This window comes from Bombus affinis, chromosome 13 (assembly GCF_024516045.1).
Source record: "Bombus affinis isolate iyBomAffi1 chromosome 13, iyBomAffi1.2, whole genome shotgun sequence".
In the NCBI taxonomy this organism is placed as follows: Eukaryota; Metazoa; Arthropoda; class Insecta; order Hymenoptera; family Apidae; genus Bombus; species Bombus affinis.
In genome coordinates, this window is record NC_066356.1 from 6,315,259 (window position 1) to 6,338,828 (window position 23,570).

The window sequence follows — 23,570 nt, forward strand, 5'->3', positions numbered from 1 at the left end:
ATTGTTATGAATAAATGAATTCCGCATTGTCTGGTTGGGAAAGTTCCACGGGGGAAAAAACGAGACGCGTTGCGTAACTCAGTCGCAATAATGGCACACAGGGGAAATGGTTAGAGAGGGGAAGACGCAGGATGATTAAGGTGACAATTAGTGTGCTGATTAATTTTAATAGATGGCGCGCCGAGGCCGACCGTGATGGCTGATAAAGTTTTCAGGAAAAAGCAACTTTTACGAGCGTCCCTGAAGCTCGTTATTGCCGCACCGGATTCCTATAAAATTTACGAGGCGAACGTCTGAATAGTTGTTATGTATGGAATTCCGGAAATATTTTTCGCCCTCATTGGCCCCGACCGACTCGGCCTTCGAGTGTTTTATAGTAATTGCACCAGCAACCATTGAATTTAATGTCAAACGGAAACATGGCTGCGTTTAAATATTAAATTTGCATACGAAATGTTGCTTTTCCCAGCGTTTCAATTTTTAGTGGTCGATATCCGTCTCCGAATTTTGTTTCGTCATCGATTATCTAACGGATCAAGGAGGAAGAAGTTCGGTACAAATTACGTAGAAAATCGGGGCTTCTAGATGGAAACAGCATTAAGGAAGCGTTATTTTATATCTTTCACTATGTTTTTATATTATATGTCCGCATTGTACGTTTTAATATTATTAATCCGTATTATTCGTTTTAAAGTTATAAATAATTTACTTGATATTTTTCATCATAAATCTTCTTAACTCTCTGGAAATATCGTTTTTCACTAACCCGATCGTCATCCTGCATCTTTCATTCCTTGGCTCTCTGATTTCTTCTTATTTTCGGTCTTTAAAAGAAGCTGACAAAATTCCAACGTACTTGTAGTCCGTAATTTACTATACTATATAAGCCATACTTTGCACAAATGCTTAAACTCTTTTGCAATAAAAATAAATACCTCCGACGTCTTCGTTTCGCAGAGATTAAACAATGAAAATTTCGCCTGGAACTCGGCAACCCATATTACAAGTGGAAGCTTAATATCGAATATAATTGAATGTACATGTTGGGACATTTAGATAAGAGTATTACACCATTCGAATGGAAGAGTCCAAGATGATAATCACAGGGTTTTTAAAGACTATTTGTACGAAGTTGGTCAAGATTGTGGTTAGCTGTGATTGTTGGAGTTTTTATGGTAATTCTTCCTTACCATTCCGCAAACACGGGAAAAAGACTGATTGAGATTTCCACTTCGAAGTTGGGAAAGTTTAGGCTGTCAGGTGTTTTCGACGTAAATCGTGTTCATTCGGAGCAACTGATTTCAATATCGCAGCTAACTTCATCGGAGTTGCGACGAGATGGAACTTTCGTGGCCTGATTCTTCGGCGTGACTAAGATATTAACGAAAATTATTATATCACCTATAAATTTTACTTTATCCAACTGTTAACGAAATAAACTAAACTAAACAGATCGGATGTGCCGTTATTAAAACACATATTGCAGTATCTTTCGCAGAACTTCTTCCAAGATGATTTTCTTAATACTTACTACTCTTCTGTTTGCGATAAAATCGTAATAACATTCTGTTTATGAATTTTCTCAAATTTTAAAATTAATGAATTGTTTCATACACTGGCTCGTCAAAAGATTGAGAAACCTGTGAACGTTATTTATGAATATACTATGTGTGTTATACGTTTTGAAATTATTTATATGTATATTGGAATAAAAAATATATTGGCTCGATATATACACGAATGATATATACACAGCATGTACAATACATAATTTCAAAATGTATAACGCTTATAATATATCCATAAATAATGTTCACAAGTGTTTCAATCTTTTATTTTATTTAATTTTTGCCTTTCAGATTCGAGTGGCTACCACCTATCAGCCTTATTACCGTGTATAATTTGTACACAATACCACAATACTATTTTTCGTGTACACTATGACACTTATTCCTCTACTTCTTATTGCTAGCTTATCCTATCTTATTCTACTTTGTCCTATGCTACTATCGTCGCCCCGTGAGCCAGTGTACATGGAAAAATAAGTAATTTTTGGAATTCGTTATTTTTATAGCCTCACTTTTTTGGATTTGTTGACCAACGAAACGAACGAACTTAATTTTGTCGTGAATAAAAAATCTACAGACGCTACAGGAAAAAAGTTACGAATCGCTAGAGTTCTGTAAGAATAAGTCGCGAACAGCATCTACAGCAAGTTCAGCCATTCCTTTGATTCTCCAGATAATTCAAAAGATTGAGCACGACGCGTCGTCGAACGATCAGTATGCAAGTCGGCAAGCAATGGCTCAGCCATTCTGCGACTTCCTTTCCGGAAAAAGGAAGAGAACAAGGATGAAGACTTTCCGCTGAAACAGTAAATCAACCATCGTGAAACAAGCTTTCTCTTTTCCGTTTCCCTTTTCGATCCTCTTTTACAAACCACAGGACAAAAGAAATTCTCCAAAGTAACACCTACCTATAAACTGTCAACTAGACGAATAAGAAGTGAAAAATTGCCCGCCGTAAAGATTCAATCTATGGATCTATCAAAAGTATAAAGAATCGAGTGGAAATGTGGTTGAAGCATAGTGGTCGGACTGAAATTATTGGGTCGTTTGGAAAGTTTGTAGCGTGTTTCGTAGTTTACTGAGGTGGTCAAGACATAATCGAATCGAATGATGAGTTTTAATTTTAGTTGGGTACTAAATGAAAAAGATAAAGGAAAAATATACTAGGTGGCAAATTTTTATAGAAATTTATCCCAGATAGTGATTAGTTTCGTTCGTCGTATATTATACCGAACGCTTTAATTTGTATCTTTTATACATTTTTACATACCGTAGGCATTCTATATAATTCGCTATCAAATCTCCCGTAAACAAATAAATTCTATCCATCACATTAAATCTATTTACCACGAAGGTCCCATTTTTCGATATGATAACATCGAGCTTCGAATATCAACGAAGGCCATCCAATAAATTTTTTATCTTAACACGTATGTCCAATGCCATTCGCTGGAAATAATTTACTGTCATTTATGCTGACTTTTACGAAGCTTTCAATTGCGAAACGTTGGATACTTTAACGACCTGCAGATATCTCTAAAAATAATAAGTTTAACAGAAATCGAAGTTCCTCTACAGCTGTCGAAAATTCTCTTGAGATAATGTACGTGTTATACATTTTTCTTCAATTTTACCGCGGATATCCTAAACCTAAGCTAATACAAGAAAGAAAAGACAAACACCGACAAAGGGAGCAAAAAGATGACGTTTTAGTGGACTGAAGAAGTAACAGGAAAATGTATGTTATCGTAGACACGTGTCACGCATACGCGACTAAACCCTTCCAGCCGGAGATAAGCCAAGAAGCACGCCTTAACGGTGTTCACGTACCGCCATGGGAAACACCTTCCTCGCTATGGGATAGCCTATCAGACAGGCGAGGAGCCCTTAGATCCAGCGTGAAACGAGGGGTCAGGCTCGTGTCGACAATGTCCCATGCATTTTAAAAGGCCACGAATTGCGTTTTTGAACCGTCACACGCGTAACCCAGACATTCAGCATCTCTGAACTTACACCATCGGCCAAAAATTTAGTATCACTTCTCAGTCGATTCTACCGAATCTCCTGCTATAATAATTTCGTTATTAATCGTCCCTGTTAGCTCTTCCAGTTTGATAGATCTTTGATGAAAATGTTTCTCGAGATAGCACAAATCTTGTAACTGATTTTCTTTCGAATTCTTGAATATTAGAAATTCCATGTTTCTGGTACGATATCATTGAATATTACCAAGTACCCTGTTTTGTTTCTTTTTTGAGGCTTGCTCGATGTACGTGTGATTCTTAGATCATAGACTGACGTAGCGTTTCTTGTTTGTTTTAGGAAGAACAGTTCGACGCTGGAGAAATTCCACCTACAAATTTCCAGGACAGAACTATATCCGCAGAACTCGAAGTACGTGGACCAATTGTTGCACGAAATCGCGACGAAGCCTATCGTTCACGTTGGTGAGTGTCTTTGTTCTCCAAATGTTCCCCTCTTTTAACAAAATTCGTATTTGCGAGATATCGATGATGCATTCTAAACCTGTCGCTAATTTTTTTAATTTATTGGGACGATAAACTTCTTATAAACATAATTTCTTATTATGCGAAAGAAAGATCATAAACAGTAGAGAGGATCGGTAAACATCTATGAGTTATTCGTTCCTCGATGATCTCAGGTAAAATGCAATTCTATCGTATTGTATTTGAAGCGAATGAAATTGAAGATTGCAAATTAATTTTGCAAGGAAAATAGTTCTATTGCCAATTTACGTTTATTACCAGCCGGGTAGATTTATGAAATTCTTCGTAAACGAACAGAATTGCGATTCTCAGTAGAATCGGACGCCGCTGGTCAGACCTTCGTTCCAAGCCAATGCAGCGCATGATAATCGAAATTCCCGAACATCCGAGTAATGCTACGCGATCGAACATACTGTAATATAAATTTTCGAGCGACAGTGCACGCAAATCGTGCCCGGAATTTTTCCTACGGCAAAATAATAGATGGTAAGCCAGCGGAACCCGTACGTGGACGTTTATTAAATTTTACGTGGCTCGAAATAAATCGACGTCTTCCTTCCTCCATTCTTTCCTCAGTCGATACAACGTTCCGCGGAAAAATGTACAAAGAGGGAAAAGATTTGGCTAAATTATTACCTTGATCGGGCAAATTCTATCGTTTTATATATAATGGAAATTTCTATTAATTAAGTTCTCATATAATATGCCTTGTTACTTTGCAGAGGAACCCAACCTTTATGCATATAACAGAGATTGGTATTAATTAATCTTTAAGCAAATCATTAGCTTGATGAAAAAGTTCTGTCATTTTCATTGTTCGAGAGGAAAAAGTCAAGTGTTTTATGTTACGACGGAAATATCTGTTAATTAACCTTTAAGTAAATCATGAAGTTGATGAGAAAGTGCTGTCGCTTTTATTTTTCGAGAGGAAAAATATCAAGTGTGTTCAATAATATAGCAGAAATTCCTATCAATTAATCTCTTAAGTTGATCAGAAAATTCTGTCGTTTTTATTTCTTGACAAGAAAAAGTCAATTGCCTTTCCTCTTAATTAATCTTCGATAAATATTCCCTTGTTACGTTGAAAAAAGGAATTCTCTTTTGAAATTGTTATTAATTAATCTTCAAGTAAATCATTAACTTTAGATTCTCGAAAGGAAGAAGTCAAATATTCTATATTATAACAGAAATTGCCTTTAATTGATCCTTAAATAAATGGTTAATTTGCTCAGAAAATTCATATCGTGTTTATTTCTTAACAGGAAACCATCGGTTGCCTTATATATATATGATACAAATTTCGGCTAATTAATCTCTGTATCTCTCGTTACTCATGATTTTCCACCATCTGTAGTAGACTAGTAATTTCCTTCGTTGTCGAAGAACGTGCTATTTTTCATAACTTAAGTATCCGAGAAGTCAAACAAAAGTAATTTGGACAAAAATGAACCGTGAAAAGAGATCTCGCAGGGTATCGAATTGGCTAATTATCTTTGTAATATCCATTTTTCGATGGAGGATAATGGGCCATTCGATGGAAGGATAATCGTCCATTCGATGGACAACGAAACCGTGACAGACAGTGAAACGCGTGTTCCCATCGCCGTCCGTTCCATCGTCGCGAGCCAGGGAGCTAACGAAGCCGACGCAACAAATGAAACGAGCTGGGAGGAGGGAGGAGAGGGTGGAGATCGGGGAGAGAAGGGAATTAGACGAGCCGGCATAAAATTAATCTGGAAACGGTGGCGCAATAATCTTCTCTGTTGGAATTAATTTCTCTCCGGCCCATGAAGCCAGACAATTAACCGGTGTTATTGTGGCCGTGGCTTTGTGCTTAGTAATTGCTACTACGCGGTTCATTGACTAACAATGCCGCGCGATCGTCCGATCCTATGGAAAGAGCAGAATAGACAGACAGGAGAGGAGAGAGAGAAAGAGAGAGAGAGAGAGAGAGGAATGGAGGAAGATCAGCTCTCACAGACTTTCGGAGCGTAACGTTTTAAAATTAGATCTGGCACCATGTCGCACGCTCAATTTCCGCTTCGATCATTATGTCTACTCTTGCTCGATTATTTTTATTCACCATACGTGTACCACTTACATTTCTATTTCTTTCTTCTTCGTTTTACATTCTTTCATTGGCGAATCGAATGGCAATTGTTGGAGGCTTTTGATTTACCTTTTGTTCCTTTTCGAACTGGAACGGAATCCGTGAAATTTGTCATGCTTCTCTTTTTTTACTTTTTCCTATTGTTTGATCATTAAATGGATTCGGCATCGACGAGCGTTGATTTGGATTTGACGATTGATGCATAGGAAATGAACAATTATTAGTAAAATTATTAATATATTTTCGTATACAGTTAATGATTGGCATTTTTAATTATTTATTTAGTACTCGTTCGCAAGTTGCACAACTTTCGTAAATAATTTGGCCGCAAGCGCCGGCATATTATTAATAACTATAAAATAGACTGTAGAATACTTTGATATTCGTATTCTTGCAGAAAATTTCCTTGGAATTTGCACATAGCCATAGCGACCCAAATAATTCCCAGAAATGAAATCAGCGATTAACGTAAACCACAGAACGTAACATCTTTAATAGTTTTCAATAATAAAATTCAGAATCAATAGAAACCATAAGACATATCAACAATCGTAAAAGAGAAAACGTCTTCATTCTCTTTTCTTCACGAATTTCCAACATATTTTTACGTGTATAACAATAGAAAATGATAAGCAGATAGTCCGAGCGGTTTATAGAACTCGTCACGTATATGCGTGACGCGTGGTAGCGAAAGGGTGGAAGAAAATTTAATCAAAGATCGAAGTGGACTTTTCAAATGTCTCATAGAGAAACCGGGTCGCAGGATTTCGAACAAACTGAGAAGTTTCGCGTACCGGAGCCGAGTGGGTCGATGTAATTTTGATAGTATACAGTCGATACGATAGTTTGTTGAACAAATCACGATGCAGAGGTAGCAGGAGGAAGTTAAATCAACGGCAACCGGTGGCTGGTCGACGGGGATGCAATTATTAAGCGGTATCGGGCTGGCGTGAAGGAAATGAGATCGGCGATCAGAAGGGAGAGCAGAACAAAGACGGTGCCCCGGTATCTTGGTAACAAAGCAGCCCCATCCAACTTCCTAGACAATAATTAAATTACTTCAGAGTGAATTTCGTCACTCGATACGATGAAAACTGAGCTGTGATATTATCAGGTCACGGTCCTCAAAAACTTATCGTTTTTAATTTCCGTTTATTTTTCTAAAACAGAAAGCGTCGATTTAATACAATATGGTAATTAAATACAAACATTGTTAGAGAATTTCAGTGAATTAACAGATCGAAATATTCGGAATTTATCGAATCTTCGATTCGAAGACAATCAGAATTTCAATAGCTGCTGATGGTTTTCCAAGAAGATAGCACAAACCGAGGAATGAAATTTTGATAAATTAGTTAGCAGTTTCTCGCGAGTATATTCGTCATAAAGAAATAACAATATTCTGTGTTATAACGAGTATACTCGTCGTGCGTAAAACGTAATTATAATTTGCTGTTTAAATTGCAATTTTAGTGAAAACTAAAATATATTCGTAAATTTTATGATGTTTTGAATAATTGGAGGGTAAGAAGAAGTAAAAAGAAGTGATAAAAATATATAAATAATTGTTATGAAAAATTTGTATGTGGTGTGAAGAATGCGATACATTTTAGGCACACATTTTTCAAAGCGACAGCTAACTGGTTAAAGTATTGAAATGTTCAAGACTCCTTGAATTTTTAGTCTGACAATTTTTGATATTAATCAAAATTTTAATGTCTAGCCATGCGTTTCAAAGATCGAACATTTAATCGAATCGTTTGTTTTTGTGAAAAAATAGCGTCAATCAAGAAGCAAATTTTCGTGAATTAAACAAGCAAGATGTTTCAAATGTATCAAATCTTTAACGTCATCAGAAAATATCCAGAAATTCGCTCATTTATTGGAAAACAATTTAAGAGATTTCTAACGTTTATCTGACTCATCGATGAGGTAGTAGCTGTCGATAAACACCCAGAGTTTGCCTTACGCCGGCTTTTCCGAACTTTCCTCTTTTTCCCTCTTCGCGACCTTTGAACTTTGTTCGAGTTCAAGGTAAGACCAGCTCACACAATCAAGTTCGAAAATCGATAAGTGTATAAAGCAACGTCTGACATAAATTGAAACGTTTCCGAGAAACCAGTGATCGAAATATTCCGCGAAGTCGTGACTTTTAATCTCGTAACAATGGTAATGAGCTATGCAACAAAGGTTTCTCGTTTCTTTCGTTGCGCAACGTCGTTTTTCCAAGTTTCAATGCCAATTTTAATTACCCAGATACACGTCACGTTTTTTACTTGTCCTTTCGACCATTTCATTATTTAATATGGATACCAGTGAGAAGAAATTGCAGCATGACTAACACACCTGACGTAAGTAATGACTGATAAAGCATTTGATAACTCGATAGAGAAAAGAGGGAACTTTAATTTGTTACTTTTATAAAACAAAAGAAATTTAAGAATTAACGATACAATGATTTCAATTATTGAAATTTCCAGTCTACCATTCTTAACTTAAGTATGGAACAAATTTCAGTTGAACGACAGGGAAAATTTTTGAAGCTTCCAATAAATTTCCAAAGATGAAGCATCTATCTGATTCCAACGCGAAACTTCAAACAATTAAAATCAGCCAGCATTCTACTGACCATGCTGTGTACAAAATAGTGTTCGAAATAGCTCTATTGGAAATTAAGAAGAAACAAAACGATCGAAAAATTATTATATAATTATATACAATAGCATAATTTAATTTCTCTGGAATATGTGCGATGATAAAAGAGGAAACATCAAAAAATGTAAAAAGTAATTTATATAACCTTAAGAGTAAAATATTTTTATAAAACGAATAGCAATAGTTATTTTCTTAGCACTTCCACTTCATCATAAATAAAGTGAACGTTCGAAGAAAATGCTGGAATCATAGGCTGGTCTAGTTAATTGAAAGAAAAAGAAAAAAAATAGGAGTAAATTAGTTTTTACCGAGTAAGTGGCGGTTTAAGCTTCGAGCACCCAGGATCTAAGTAGTTCGAGTCAATAATTCCAGCGGCGCGGCGGCAGGCAGACGATTAATTGTCCTGTATGATAAATTGACCGCGGGTAACCCAGACGGCTGGCACCTAAATTAGGCATATATCATTTATGAAATTGACACAGTGGACGACGCACGATCGATATTACATTCCGTGCGTCTCTGCCAAGAAATTTTTCCCGTTCAACTTGCCTGAGCTTCGCGCGACGCATCGTTTTCTCTTCTGTCATAAAAACTCGCGAAATTATATCATGCAGGAACTTTGGATTAAATTAAATTTACCCTATCTGCATGCTCCACATGGCATTTTGATACTATCTTTGACAGAGAAATATTTTTTTTCGCTCCTTTTCTGCTTTGGATCCTTATCTTATTTTGTTAATTTCTACTTTGAATTATTAACGTTCTCTTTTCGACGGTTAAGATTTAATTTTAATTTGTATAATCTGTAGAACATTTTGGATATATTTTTAGACCGTGCATCTTTCACTTCTTTTCCAGTTTGGTTGCTTTTAGTATTCATTTCTTTCGTCCGTAATTTGGATTTAATTTTTAGCTTGTATAAATCTATAAAATATACTTTGAGTATATTTTTAGATCAGGCTTAAAAACTGTGATCTAAACTAGGGAAATTACCTATTGGATTTTTTGTACATATTTTAGATACCTGCACAGCTAAAGGAAATAAAATTTCATAGGCTTAGTAAGGGAACAAAATGATTGGAATTATAATGAGATTTAGTCTTCACTTTAACTTAGAACGGAGAATTTCGATTAACGCTGCGTAGAGGTGTCTGTTGATTATTTCCCCGTATCGGTATACGACGAGAGCGCAATTAAACGCGACTTAATCGCACTAAGACCAATTGAATCGAAAATCTCGATTGCTCCGATTCAGCTCGAGGAAATCGAGTCGGAGATTCATGTACCTCGATCCAATAATCGGATATCTTTCCGCGAGACTAGAGAGTAAATAGTTTGATTCCACTCTGACTTTGTATTTTCCCTTTTTGTTCGCAGTTCAAAAAGAGGGCGGCACGCAACTGAAACTCCAAATAAATTATTCGAACATGCAGGCTCTCTTCAAGCCTATGAGGTAAGTCGAATGGATTTAAATGTTTCCAAGAAGAGATCAATCTTAAATCGAACGTTAACCAGGAATAATGCGATCTTTGTTTCTGATCTTTCACAAAGCAACGTTTGCTTTAACATTTGATACATGCAGAAAGTATCGACATAGACATTTAGCAAATTTTAGAATAATTTCCGGTTTAGTATTTGGCATACTCCGAGTAAATAAATTAAAACTTCTTTTATATAAAATCCGACTGAATTATTTTCATCAAGTAAAATGTAATGACAGGATCGCAGAAAGGCTGCATTTACCATCTAGAATTTTCCTTAACATATATTAACAAAAAAGCCGATGAAGTTACTTAGAATAAAGTATACTTCGAATACTGTCCTCGTTTTTCTCATTTTTTCATTTTCTTACTTTTCTCAAATTTTCTTCGTATAATTACGTAATTGGTCGAAGACTAAAACTGAGAGTTTCTTGAAAGCTGTCCGCTTATCTCCAGCAGGCATGTGAGTCACGTTTGATATACGAATAGGTGGGATGCGCTGCTTAGTCTAACGAATGAATGCTCGAAACTTGGAGAATGAAGATAAGTGAGAGAGAGAGAGAGAGAGGGAGAGAGTTTCTTAGGACACGATTTACTAAGGATTATTTCGACGAGAATCGAATCCGCGAAACGCGTCTTCGACGAGATAAAATCGAGCGAGAGCATTTAATTCCGTCCGAATCGGATGTTAGTTCCGAGGATTAACAATTTATTTGATCACTAAACTTGCGAGAGCTCTCCAGGTACGAGTTATACACCGTTTAATCCTCTGAAGTTGAGTCCTAAGAACTTATAAGTTGTTGCAGTAGGGACGCCTTGCTGTTGCAATGCTGAAAATATATCAAACTTGTAATCCAATTTGTTGCGTGAAGAGGGACGTAATTGCTGCATTTGCAACATTTTTCAAGCAATAATATTCGAGCTGTTACTTTGAATATTGTAATTATTACGGAATTCTTACAAATAGTCGCAATACTTTTCAAGCAATGATATCCCAGCTTTTATTTTGAATATTACAATGACTATAGAAGTTTTATATATATATTTGCAATATCTTTCAAGCAATAATATTCCAGCTTTTACTTTGAATATCGTAATTACTACAGAAGTATATATATAAATCTCAAATTCAATAAACATAGTTGGTTGTATCCTCGATCTTGAGCCTGTTGCATACGAACAGCGTGCCAGCTTTACATTCGCGTCAGTTTGAAGCTACACAAGCTCGTGAAAGCATTTAAACTTGAAGATACATCTTATGAATATATTATGGATGCTGTACTAATATATATATTATACAATTATCATAATTAAGAGACACAGGAACCAGACTGAACAACTCCGTTGAAGTTACTACGTTGATTTTTGTAAAATTAAATACTATCCATTGACCTGAGGATTTTTATGCATTTACAGGAAATTTGAAGATATAAAAATACCATAGAAATGATATAATATGCAAAAGTATAGAAAATTTCCAGAATAGAATATTTATTATAACACTCAGTGTTTAATGCACGAAACAAATTTCTACCTAAATTCCATTTCATTAGTTCCATTTATAAAAATATAAATTTCCATGAATATCCGCGCCAAATTAATCGTATCTTTCCACTGTTACTAAGGTAGTTTTAAGGATTATGAAATCGATCAGTTTCTCTTCTCGGTGGCTCAAATAACAAATTTGATTCGTTTCAAGCATTTTACAAGAAAAAGCTATTAGCCAGCCAGCTATTACGAAATTATTCTCAGGTCTTCCTACGCCTTCCTTCTCGAAAAGGAGAAAGATTCGTCAGTTAAATGCGAACAGAAGAAGAGTAAGAGAAAGGAACGAGGCCTGCGGTTTTTCTTGCCACGTGGTTGACGAAGTTACGTGGATGGGATTACGAGCACAATTACATAAGTGGAGGGCCAAGTGCCTCGTGCCGTGCGAGAGCCACTCCAACTGTCCTTGCCTCTCTTCCACTCAATTATCATTGCCCACTCTCCCTTTTTTCCCTCCAGAAAACGCGATACGTCACATCCTCCCATTGTCTTTCAGCCTAAGAACACTTCCCAGCTTAAGCAGACTGGAGGAAACGAGCATCGAGGGTCGCAAAACATTTTAGACACGTTCATTCTTTTCGTTTCTTTTTTTTTTTATTGTACGCAGTTTCAACCTCCTACTCGCCCATTTTCCCTCTCGTTTCACTAAAGTTATGATACTCATGAAAAATGAGTTATAAATCTAAGAAACGAATTGTAAATTTTATTCTTTTCTTTTTTATATTTCGAAAACAATATTTCTATGTCAACAGTATTTTATTTGCGGCTAGAATATAACGACAAGTAAAATAATTTGTCCCTTTTCTATGCTCCAAGTAATTGTATTTATGGGTTTACTAGTTTGTTGATGGATTTATTTAACAGAATTGATCACTTTACCATAGAAGACTCTTACCTGTGTACAGTGGGATTTCGGAAATCCCATATAAATTAATAAATCTATAATTTAAATTGCTCCCTGCCTTTTAACTCGAGAACGATGTACACAAGTATTTTCTTGTACTCAAAATAACAGTAAATTAGTTGCAACATAGGAAATTCTTTCTTCGATGATTATTTTACAAATATCGAAATTGATGATAACAATAAGATTAGGAAGATTATGAAAATTAAGTGGCGAAGAATAGAGATTCTTTAAATCACCTTTTGCAGTAAAAGGAAGGCACTCTCTTATTAATCGTAAATCACCGTAATCGCCATAAATCATAAATCCTGAACGAAATTGAATGGCAGAGTTAATTATCCTGTCTGAGAATAGATTTAATTGTCTATTATCATAGTAGATCTCAATCGTAAAAGATATTGCTGCTTAGTTTCCTGTCGAATAAATTGCGCACGTTGCCAGACCGGATACGAGCTGTTCTTAACTTATACGGGTCAATTGCGTCGACAGGAAGTTGCGGAGGACCGATGTTTCTCGCGTTAATTTCTCGTTCTTATCGACGTGTATTTCGAATCCAGCCTCGTGGGATCGCGACGAAAAGCTACGTCGCGAATAAACTGCAGAAGTAATTTCGCTCTGGCTGCGACCTCGAAATACCAAACTTTCCTCGCCCTATCTTCGAGCCCATTGCACCCTCGTTCGCAACTCTGAGAAGCCTGATTTTGCTCTTCTTACTGCTTAATTACGACTACTATTTATGCTCGCCAGTGATAACTGACTGCTACAAGTGAAACGACAGACAAGACCGAGATCAAGGTTTTTAAGAAATTTTTTTAACTGTTCGAAAAATTCATAGCGTTTTTGACATTTTTATGTTCCGTACATAAACAATTTTATATTCTATCATGCTCTATGTATGATATATTTATGAAATATTTTCTTGAAACATCATCCAAATTGATATATTGTAATCAAATTTTCGTTTGCGTTACATTTATTTTCCAACGAAAAAATGTGTAAGTTTCAAGAACTGGAATTATCAGAGTGACTAATTATTACGGTACAAATTTATATTTTTAGTGACAATGAAATAGAATTGTAGATTGAAAGACGCCTTGAAGCTCTGAAACATGTCACACGATAGAAGAGTATAAGATACAATTCTCAGTATAAAACGGAAGCAAAGGGAGATACGATTATATTAAATATATCTAAACATCAAAGAAGAAAATTAATAAACTCAGTACATCGCATCCAAGATCATATAATTAGAATTCGTTCAATGAAAGTTAATTTCACTCAATAAATCACATCTAACGTATAATAAACGAGTGACAATGAAATAGAATCGTGGATTGAAAGACGCCTTGAAGCTCTGAAACATGTCACACGATAGAAGAGTATAAGATACAATTTTCAGTATAAAACGGAAACAAAAAGAGATACGATTATATTAAACGTATCTAAACTTCAAAGAAGAAAATTAATAAATTCAATAATAATAAATTCGTTCAATGAAAGTTAATTCCATCCAATAAATACGATCGTAAAGGGTTAATTCTCCAATTATCGGCCCTCTTTCTTTGTGTATCCACTGCGTTTTAATTTCGCGCGATTTTTCACGATAATTTCCGTCAGCCCCTCGTTACTCGCGGCAAATACCCATCGCCGTGTTCCGGAACCGGAAGAACCGGGGAAAGGAGCGAAAGAATAAAGCAAGAGAAAACGTAATATCCCGAAGTGGAGAGAAAATTCGAGACAAGTGAGGCTCGTCGGGACGCTTATTGCGACTCCTTTTTATCCCTCTTGTCTCTTCCCAGGGGTTCCACCTCCTCCAACCATTTCCGTGCACACACTTGGCCCTTTAAACTTCCGGTCGGCCGAAGATTCCACGATAAGTGGCCAAGGCCGGCTTAAACTCCGGTAATAAGTTCGGCAATAAGTTTCAGGGAAAGTTTCCGGACTTGGACCATCCTCTGACACGCTACGAAAAGGGCTGGAATCGTTTGGGTGTCAATGGGTGGGAGGAGGAAGAAAGCTGGAATTCCACAAAATTGCCAGCGTCTGCAGCGCCACCAATCCCGCAATAAGCTCTCGTTACACGTTTAAAGAGGACACCTCTTTCTCTCCCCACGAAACGAACCAGTTCTGACTTTCTCTTTCGCTCTTCGTATTCCTTCCCTTTTCCTTTTTTTTCCCCTTTTCCACTCTCGAACGAAGAGAGATTCATTGAATGGACAATTTTTCACGACGACGTTCCTTCTCGCGAAATTATTTCTTCGCTTGGTTTCTTTTTATTCGAAGCCCGCTTCAAGGCTCTTTGATTGCGAGCTTTGGATTTTCGGGCAGATGAACAACTGCTCGTTGAATCTGAACGGTGATTTTCGATTTCGTTCGAGCTGCCAGATTCGACTTTTATTTCCATTTTTTGAGGAGAGACGGCGATTTCGGAAGATGGAGAAGAAATAGAAGGAGATTCAAGTGGTTAGTGTATTAGGTTGTACTACTTTTCTATATTCCCTTTACGTATATATATATATACTTTTCTTTTTATATCTGTGGAGTTTATTTTCGAAGAGAAGATGGATAAAGAAGGGATAGATGAAGATTGACGTGGTTATGGTATGGATATTGAGGTGGCTAGTGTATTAAGTCGTACTATTTTTTTATATTTCTTTTTTTCCTTTTTTAATAAATATTTTTATATTCATGGATGTACATAAAATTATACTTCATTTTTGGAGAAAAGGCAGTGATTTCAGGGGATCAAGTAGGAATAGCTAAAGATTGAGGTGACCGATGTATTAAGTAATACTGCTTTCTCATATTTTTTGTCTTTTCCATAAACATTTTTATATTTGCGAATTTTATTTTTGATGAAAAGACGATAATTTCGAACAATAAAGAACAAGTAGATGTAGATTGAAGTGGCTAGTGTATTAGGCGCCACTTTTTTATATTTCTCTCCTATTTTTTATTTTTTTTTTTCTAATTAACATATTTATATTTGTAAATGGAAAATTGTATTTGATCTTTGGAGAGGAAAAAACGCTAATTTGTAGGGACGAAGAAATATTGGAGTATTTAGCAGGCTTTCTGAACCATTCTGTTTGCTTGTAAATATGAAATTGTATATTAGATTGGAATGTCTTTTTATATCATGCTTGTAAGAAACTTATATAACGCGCTTAAATTACTACCAGTTTCATCGTTTAATGGATTAAAGTTCATCAAAGTACAATGTCGATTATAAAATAATTAAAACTAAGAAGCTTCTCTTCTATATATGATTTCAATCTTTTAACATTCTTTTTAGAATCTATTGAATTATGTGTTTCTAAAAATGGAATATTTTGGACATGCATAGAAATCTTATATCTTTTCTATTTTTCAATTTCCATACATCTTACATTCTTTAAATGTCTATTTATTCCTCAACAATTTCTGGAACGATTATTAAAAATAAAATTGCTGGTTATATGGTTTGCGAGAAACACAAGTTTCCTTCTTATCCACCTTCCTGCGGCTAGCGAAGTTCGCGTTATTAAATTTGCCGCGAAACTTTAGCGTCTGAATCCCGTGTACTCCATTATTAAAAACACCTCTCTTTTTTCGCATTTTACTAACAAATTTCGATAATCTTCCTCGTTGCACCTCGGCCAACTTTTTTACGCCTTATCTCGTCAAAAGAACCGCGAATGATATTAATAAATGGTATGTCTTTGAAAAGCATGAGTCAGCTAGAAAGCATTCTTTATACTTCGATAATTGAACTAAATCATTGTTCACGCTTTGCATGTTTAGTTTAACCAACCGAGGAAAAGAAGTTGCTGGTCGTAGGTCGGATGTTTTTTATTCGCTTTCCACCACTCGGTCGACTAATCGACCAGCAATAATTACCATCGACCTACATCATTAGTTCTAGCCGCAATTAGCGTTTGACCATTCACGATATAGTAAATTCCAATGGAACTGGTTTTACGAGCTTCACAAAAATCTCGAGCACTCGTGTATACGTATACGTGACTCGTATAAAGTTGCTCGTGCACGAAAAATTGTAGGGGAGTATACGCAAAATATATCGACAGGTTCAAGACCTCAAACCCGAAAAATTTCAATAATAGAACTCTGTACTATGTATTAAAAAACATAGGGAAAAATGGAGAAATAATTCAAGCAAATGTGATTCATTTTTATGCTTCTTTAAATACGATAATTAAAAAAAGAACCATCAATATATAAAAGTACGACTGCTAATGCGCCACTTAAAAATTCTAACAATCATTTCATTTCAGGACAGGGAATTATATTATATAATAATATAACATAACATATTACTTGTCAAGAATATTGACATAAAAGTAGGCTCATCACGGAAGTTCAACTAAATTCTTTCGGTCACTTTCATTTTCTTCTAATACTGAAAAATATATTCAATCCGGAGAAAATATGAAAGAAGTCTTATTAAAGGTTAATTAAAAAATGTAGTTTTACACGACGACTCCTCGTTCCAATCTTTTATCAAACGTCTTGGAACATTGTTCTTTTTCTTCGTTAAAATGGGAGCGTACTCGACACATAGATATTCGAGAATCGTAGCAAGGTTTTAATCAATTTGCGGTATAAAACGTGGCAGGGAGAAAAAACCGAAGCTCGTATGTCCCAGATTTTCGAGGCAGCCTGTAAGAAAAGCAATTCCTCTAATCTGACCTATAAATCTGTAGGTCCTCAGCCGTGGACGATGCAATTAATATTTGCCTCGGAATAAATCGCGTACGAACCGGTTCATTTGAATATAAAATAGCCGCGACCCCGGTCTTATTCCGCGCAATTATTCCAACGAAATACTGGTTATCTTTCCCGCGCACCTCGTTGCTGCCAGCCGGTAGAAAATTTCGCTTCGCCAAGGAGAAGGAAGCAGCCTTTGGTAAACAGAATTATGCCGCGGAGTCGGAAGGTCAGACAGCAAGGGTTGGCTGGCAGCCTCGCGATGCCAGTTAACTTTTAATCGGATGCAAATTACGGGCTAATTACCGCACGACCGTCGTATTAATTAGCCCAGCCTGCTTGGAAAAGTTCCGCCCAGCCTTCTTCTCCTTGTTTCGTTCTTTCCGTAGTCAATGTTCCGCGGAAATTTGACGATTCTTTTTATCTTTTAAGAAACATCCTCGAGAGCAATTATCACTTTTGATGAAATTCATAACGTAGACAACGGACTTTTATGCAATTGCGTGTCTTTATGAAGGGAAACGAGGGAATGGGGCCTGCATAGTACTTTGTTTCGCTTACTAAAAATTACGACGAGTACTCCACTTTGTTTATTTAACATAAATATTTCTGTATGTGCGCATTCTCTGGATTTCTACACCTTTATATTCGTCACGAGTGCATAAAAATGTATGTAATTTCCCGAGAAATTATTCGACATGGAATTTGGGGGGAGTTGGATTCAATGTATTAAGAACAAGTTACTGGAGGAAAGAAAAGTCGATGATCAATTTTCTAACGAAATAACACTTACTACCTCTAAGTACAAATCGCAATTTAGGCTTCTTTTCTTCGTTTTATCTTAGCATGAAAATATAAATTTGCATAAAGATCCACATTTTATTATTAGATATTAAGCGAAAACTTGCTTGCGATTTTCATTTGATTTTCTTCTCTTATTCGCCGATAAACAATCCACAGAGACGTGAAATACAACGTACTTGTATTTAATTGAGAAATTTCGGTTCGAAATTTTTCTACCGTTATCATCAACCCCATAGCCTTTGTTAATTACATAGTTTCGTAGTTACTAGATACCGTTACATCAAACGAGATGATAATACGATTATTCGGCTCGTAATTAAAAATTGGGAAACCAAAAAATCATTTTGATTAGGAGCCTGCTGAATGGTTAGTAGGAATTATTTGCGCCGGGCACTGATAAAACGAAGTTCGAACCGGGTTAATGAGAAGCTAAAGTATTTCAGTATTCTCACTGGAATTTTGATTCAAAGTTGGTAAAAGTTTGGATATTAGATCGCAATATGCAAAAAGTTTGCCAAGTATCGAGATTAAAGATAGTTTTATTTCAAATTACTCATGTTTTCATCCTCGACCACGAAATACAAGAAATTAGGAATATTTGTATAATCCTGTTAAACATTTTTTTACTTTATAATTATTAGAGTAGAGATAGTTAATTGCTGAGAGTCAAGTGTACGTTCACACCATAAACGTGTTTCTATATTTCCCTTTCAGATAAGTAGAATAATCAGAATCGTGCCAGACACTAGTAAAAGATTTTCTTTTTGAAACTCCGCGTAATGACGTTTACATAACTCGCGTAAGTTTTTAATTCTTCGCTTAAAATAGTTCGATTATTTTCGTTCAAGAAGAAGGATGAATGTCCTTCAAACATTATCAAATATGTGTATGCAAAAGTTTGCTGATAGAAGGATCGTGGTTTCTATGGAAAGAATTCAATAAAATTCCCAAAAATGGCATTCTAAACCAGAACTTCTTTATGAATGTAATAATATTATAATAAATATTAATATAATTTATGTAATAAATATTATAATAAATACGATAATAGATATTATACTAAATACAATGGTATGCCAATACTTTTCATGGCCACCGTATTGTTACCATGTAATATAATGTAATGTAAAACGTAGCATCTAACGAATTGTGACATTTTCCATGTTTAGTAATACAGGCACGAACAGAAACAGAAATTTCGTAATTCGACACTATCAGTCAATACACGATACGGGTAACTGGCGAGTTTGCAAACTCATTTTTGTCGAAAACAAAGCCTTGAACGAGAAAGTTGTTATTCTTCTCTTCGATGTATTTTTGCACGTAGAATCACCATCCGATCGCTCGTATCATGATTTCGGAAAAACCCTATAATTATGACAGTTATCTGTAAGCCAATTAACTGTAACGATACCATCGTTTAGAATTAATTCATAAATATTTAAAATCGAACGCTCTCTTTCTGAAAGTTTTGTCCCATTATTTACATTCTTATAGAGCCTGCGTAGCACGTACTCGCTCAACGTCAGTAGATCCACGGAATTCTGGGTTTCTTGTTCTAGCGCCATATTTCGTAAGGAAAGGTGCACACGTACGAGAAGGATTCCCCGGAGGAGGTTTTTTTTTTATTTATCGCCGTCGACTTTCACGATAGAACCGGAAACGAGGTAGAGGGGCGGGAGAAAACGAAGAGAAAACCGTTTCTTCTTCTCTTTCTCTGTAGGGTTATGTTTTCTCGAGAAATCGCTTGCTTCTGGATTCCGACATCTCGAAACTGTCGCGTAGCTGTACGTGTTATGGCCTTGAACGAGCAAAACATTTTTCAAGCAACGAGAACGATCGTAGAACCGAGATGAAAATTCCTCTCTTATCTGAATCTCGGTTTGAATCAGTTACGAAATTTCGATTGAATGAAATTCAATCATCAGAACGTGGTAATAAAGCGTGAATTATTCCCTCGAGAAAGTGAAAATGAAAAATGAAGATGATAAATTAAGATTGTCGTGTTCAGTTATGGGAAGATTTCTTCGCGAGTGTTTTGACATTGTCACGAAAGTGGAAATTACTTTCTCTTCCGTGTATTTTCTTTTCTTTTCTTTTTTTTTTTTTCTTTTTCCACGTGGAGAGAGGCTCGTGCATTCTCATTGGGTCTCGACGATGCCCTTGAACCGGAAAATATTCCCGAGAAAACAAGGAATTTCCCACGAGTCCCACGATCGAGGTGGAAAATCGCGAAGAACATTTCCATCGGATAATACGTTCTACGTTATTTTAGGTCAACGTTCGTTTCTTGATTTGACTCAGATACACCTGAATTTTGTATTCTACGAAAATTTCCAAATAATTTGCACGTTTCTTTCATTTGCGATTTAAATTGAATGTATTAATTCATATTTCTTTGTTGCCGATTATTTATTATTCCAATGTTTCAAACAAATTGAAGTGTAAATAGCACTGCAATAATTTTTCAGAGAAGCTTATGGCTGGTTGAAAATCACAGTGGTATAAGTGAGATCACTGTTTTTCATAAAGCAACGCTCTATTTCTATTTATGCATCATGTTTGTTCAAATTATGGAACCGTGTCAATATATGCAAATTTGTAATTTTATAAACTATATAAAGAAGTGGAAACTAAATAGGAATTTGATTCGCCCGTTAAAATTATAACGATTACTTTACTTTGAATATTTCACACATTTTACTTGAATGTCATATGCGTTCTGGTTATTTTTGCATATTTAAATTTTCCATAAATGCATAAACATCCGCAATCTAATTATACCTTAATTAACTACGCCAGCAAAGCGACGATATTTGTGAAAATTCTAATTTTTCCCAACCTCGATTTACATCGTTATAATTTTTAATACGTCCTATCCGTATGAAAAACCACCTAAATTCGTAGCAAGAGAATACCAAAGTTTTATTTATCCCAACTCCTCTGAATCATTAACAATTCGATATTATCTCTTTCTTTTTCTCATTAATGTACCAGGTTTCCACGAGAACAGCAAACTTTACCAAATCACTTCTACTTCACGGACTTCGAGAGACACACAGCAGAGATCGCAGCGTTTCATCTGGACAGGTAACCAAGTATTCTATCGATCGAAATTTTATTAGAAAAAAAGAAAGGAAAAAGACGATCTATGAAAAATAAGATCTTCGATGAATCAACGTTATCGGTATAGTTTCTTGGATCCGGGAGGAATGAACGTGGAAAAGTTTGCCCTCATCGAACGATTCGCTGTTGCAGACTACTGGGATTCCGAAGGGCGATGCCAGTCACCGGTAGAACGTTGAACCTAACGACAGAGATTTATCAGATCGCCGACGGCGAGCTGCTGAAGACGTTCTTCGTCAGCCCCGCCGGTAATATCTGCTTCCACGGCAAGTGCAGTTATTACTGCGATACGGCGCACGCGATTTGCGGAAATCCGGACACCCTTGAAGGGAGCTTCGCCGCGTTCTTGCCGGATAAATCTTTCGTTGCGAGGAAGGCCTGGCGACATCCATGGCGCAGGAGTTATCACAAGAGGAAGAAGGCGCAGTGGGAGCACGGTGAGATTTTTCTTCCCTCGAATCTAGTTTATTAACACATTCACAAGCGGTTACAAGTTCTACGTCATTCTTAAATAGCGAACAAAAGAAAAATGAGAACCGATGCGATGTGGATTTTAATAATTTTCTGTATCAACGATTTTTGTAATTTTATAGAAAAGAGGCTGATTTCAATGAGCTTGAAATACGTCAAGGTTATATTATCCCTATGTATATATATATATATATGTAGCTTAACTTAAATTATATATATATATATATAGCTCAACTTAAATTTAATTCATTGATGCCAATTATCTTTAAGATAAATAAAAAAGGATAAATCAACGAGTTGTAGGTTGCGTCAGATTAGTATCCGATCGTCATGAATTAATTTTTATCTCCATTTTGCAAATGCAATTTTCCAAATGTGTTGTAAATTTGATTACTACTTGATTTATTATCATTTGTATATGCTAGCAAATATACTTTTGTCATTTGTGTGAAGGACATGTCGCTGCTTGGCAACGATAATGGAATAATTCGACGAATTTCATATTTTCTTTTATCAAAAAGAAAGACTATATTATGTTTCTGCTTCTATCATATAAAACGGTATCTTTATAACTCCCTCAATTTTGCGTTAGAAGGGAAAATTATTACTTATGTCGCTATCAACCTGATCTTGGTTTTACAGCGACACTGACTCCTCTTCAGTTGTTTTGTGACGCTACAAGTGTCGTTGAGATGACTCGCGAAGATTTCTTTGTAAAAAAATGTAGTTTTATTTGTTTTAATTCGTGTAATTTGTGTATTTGTTTAAAAAAGAAAAGAAAACACCCCTCCTCTAAGGTTTATATTTTTTGAGTTGTACCGGTATAGGTGCCAAGTATCGATGTGTATATATCTGCTGGCTCTAATTATTATTTGTATGTAATAGACAGGCGAAGACATAGTGCAACGTTTCATATAGCAATAGATTCATTAAAATATTGTATCACTTTATTACTCTAGCCTAATCTATAGCACGTTCGTTTCTTCCTTTTTATTTATACGATATTAAAAATAGTCGTATTTCTCGTCAATGAGTTAAGTTTAGGTTGGACTATATAAAAACGCGCTCTCCTACTCCGGAGTGAAGTATAGTCGTAACATAAATTGTATTGAAGTTTTTTTAAGTTTAAGTATGTTGACCTTGGCAATATATTTCAAGATTATCGAAACCGGTGAGGTGTATCCTCTTCCACATACTTACCAAAATATTTTTCAATATTGATAACAGTCATTTATTCTATGATATATATATATCACATATATCCATCGTTTTAATTCGCAAAATTATGTTGTCTTTATATTTCTTATTTTATAAACATTATTTCGTTCGCCACCGTAGTTACTGGCGATGTAGTTCTACGTCACTTCAAAATCTATAACTGGTTGCCACTGACGTGGTTCTACGTCATTTATAAGTTTTTGGCTGGTTGCCGGCGATGTAGTTCTACGTTATTTCAAAATCTATAACTGTCGCTGGCATAGTTCGCCAATGTTTTTCTCCATATTTACGACGAGTTTTGTGCATTTTACTACGACCACGATTTTACGTCATATTTGTTATTACATCTTTTTCTGAACTTTTACTGGCGCGACCGCTTGTTTCATCTAAACGTCAGTTCTTTTCTAAGTTAAACGCCAGTCACCGATTATTAGCGTCGTTTCCTGAATATTAGCTACGACAGTTTAGTGTTAT

The 23,570-nt window shown here is 35.7% G+C and overlaps 1 protein-coding gene across 1 annotated transcript in view; it reads left to right on the top strand.

The window, feature by feature from the left end:
* Positions 1 to 23,570, top strand: part of LOC126923741 (extracellular serine/threonine protein CG31145) — a 93,717-nt gene that overhangs the window by 61,086 nt on the left and 9,061 nt on the right. The window contains exons 2-5 of the mRNA XM_050737466.1: positions 3,891 to 4,015; positions 10,218 to 10,293; positions 21,279 to 21,371; positions 21,540 to 21,844. Of these exons, the coding sequence (XP_050593423.1) occupies positions 3,891 to 4,015; positions 10,218 to 10,293; positions 21,279 to 21,371; positions 21,540 to 21,844 (599 nt within the window). The remainder of the gene's footprint in view (positions 1 to 3,890; positions 4,016 to 10,217; positions 10,294 to 21,278; positions 21,372 to 21,539; positions 21,845 to 23,570) is intronic.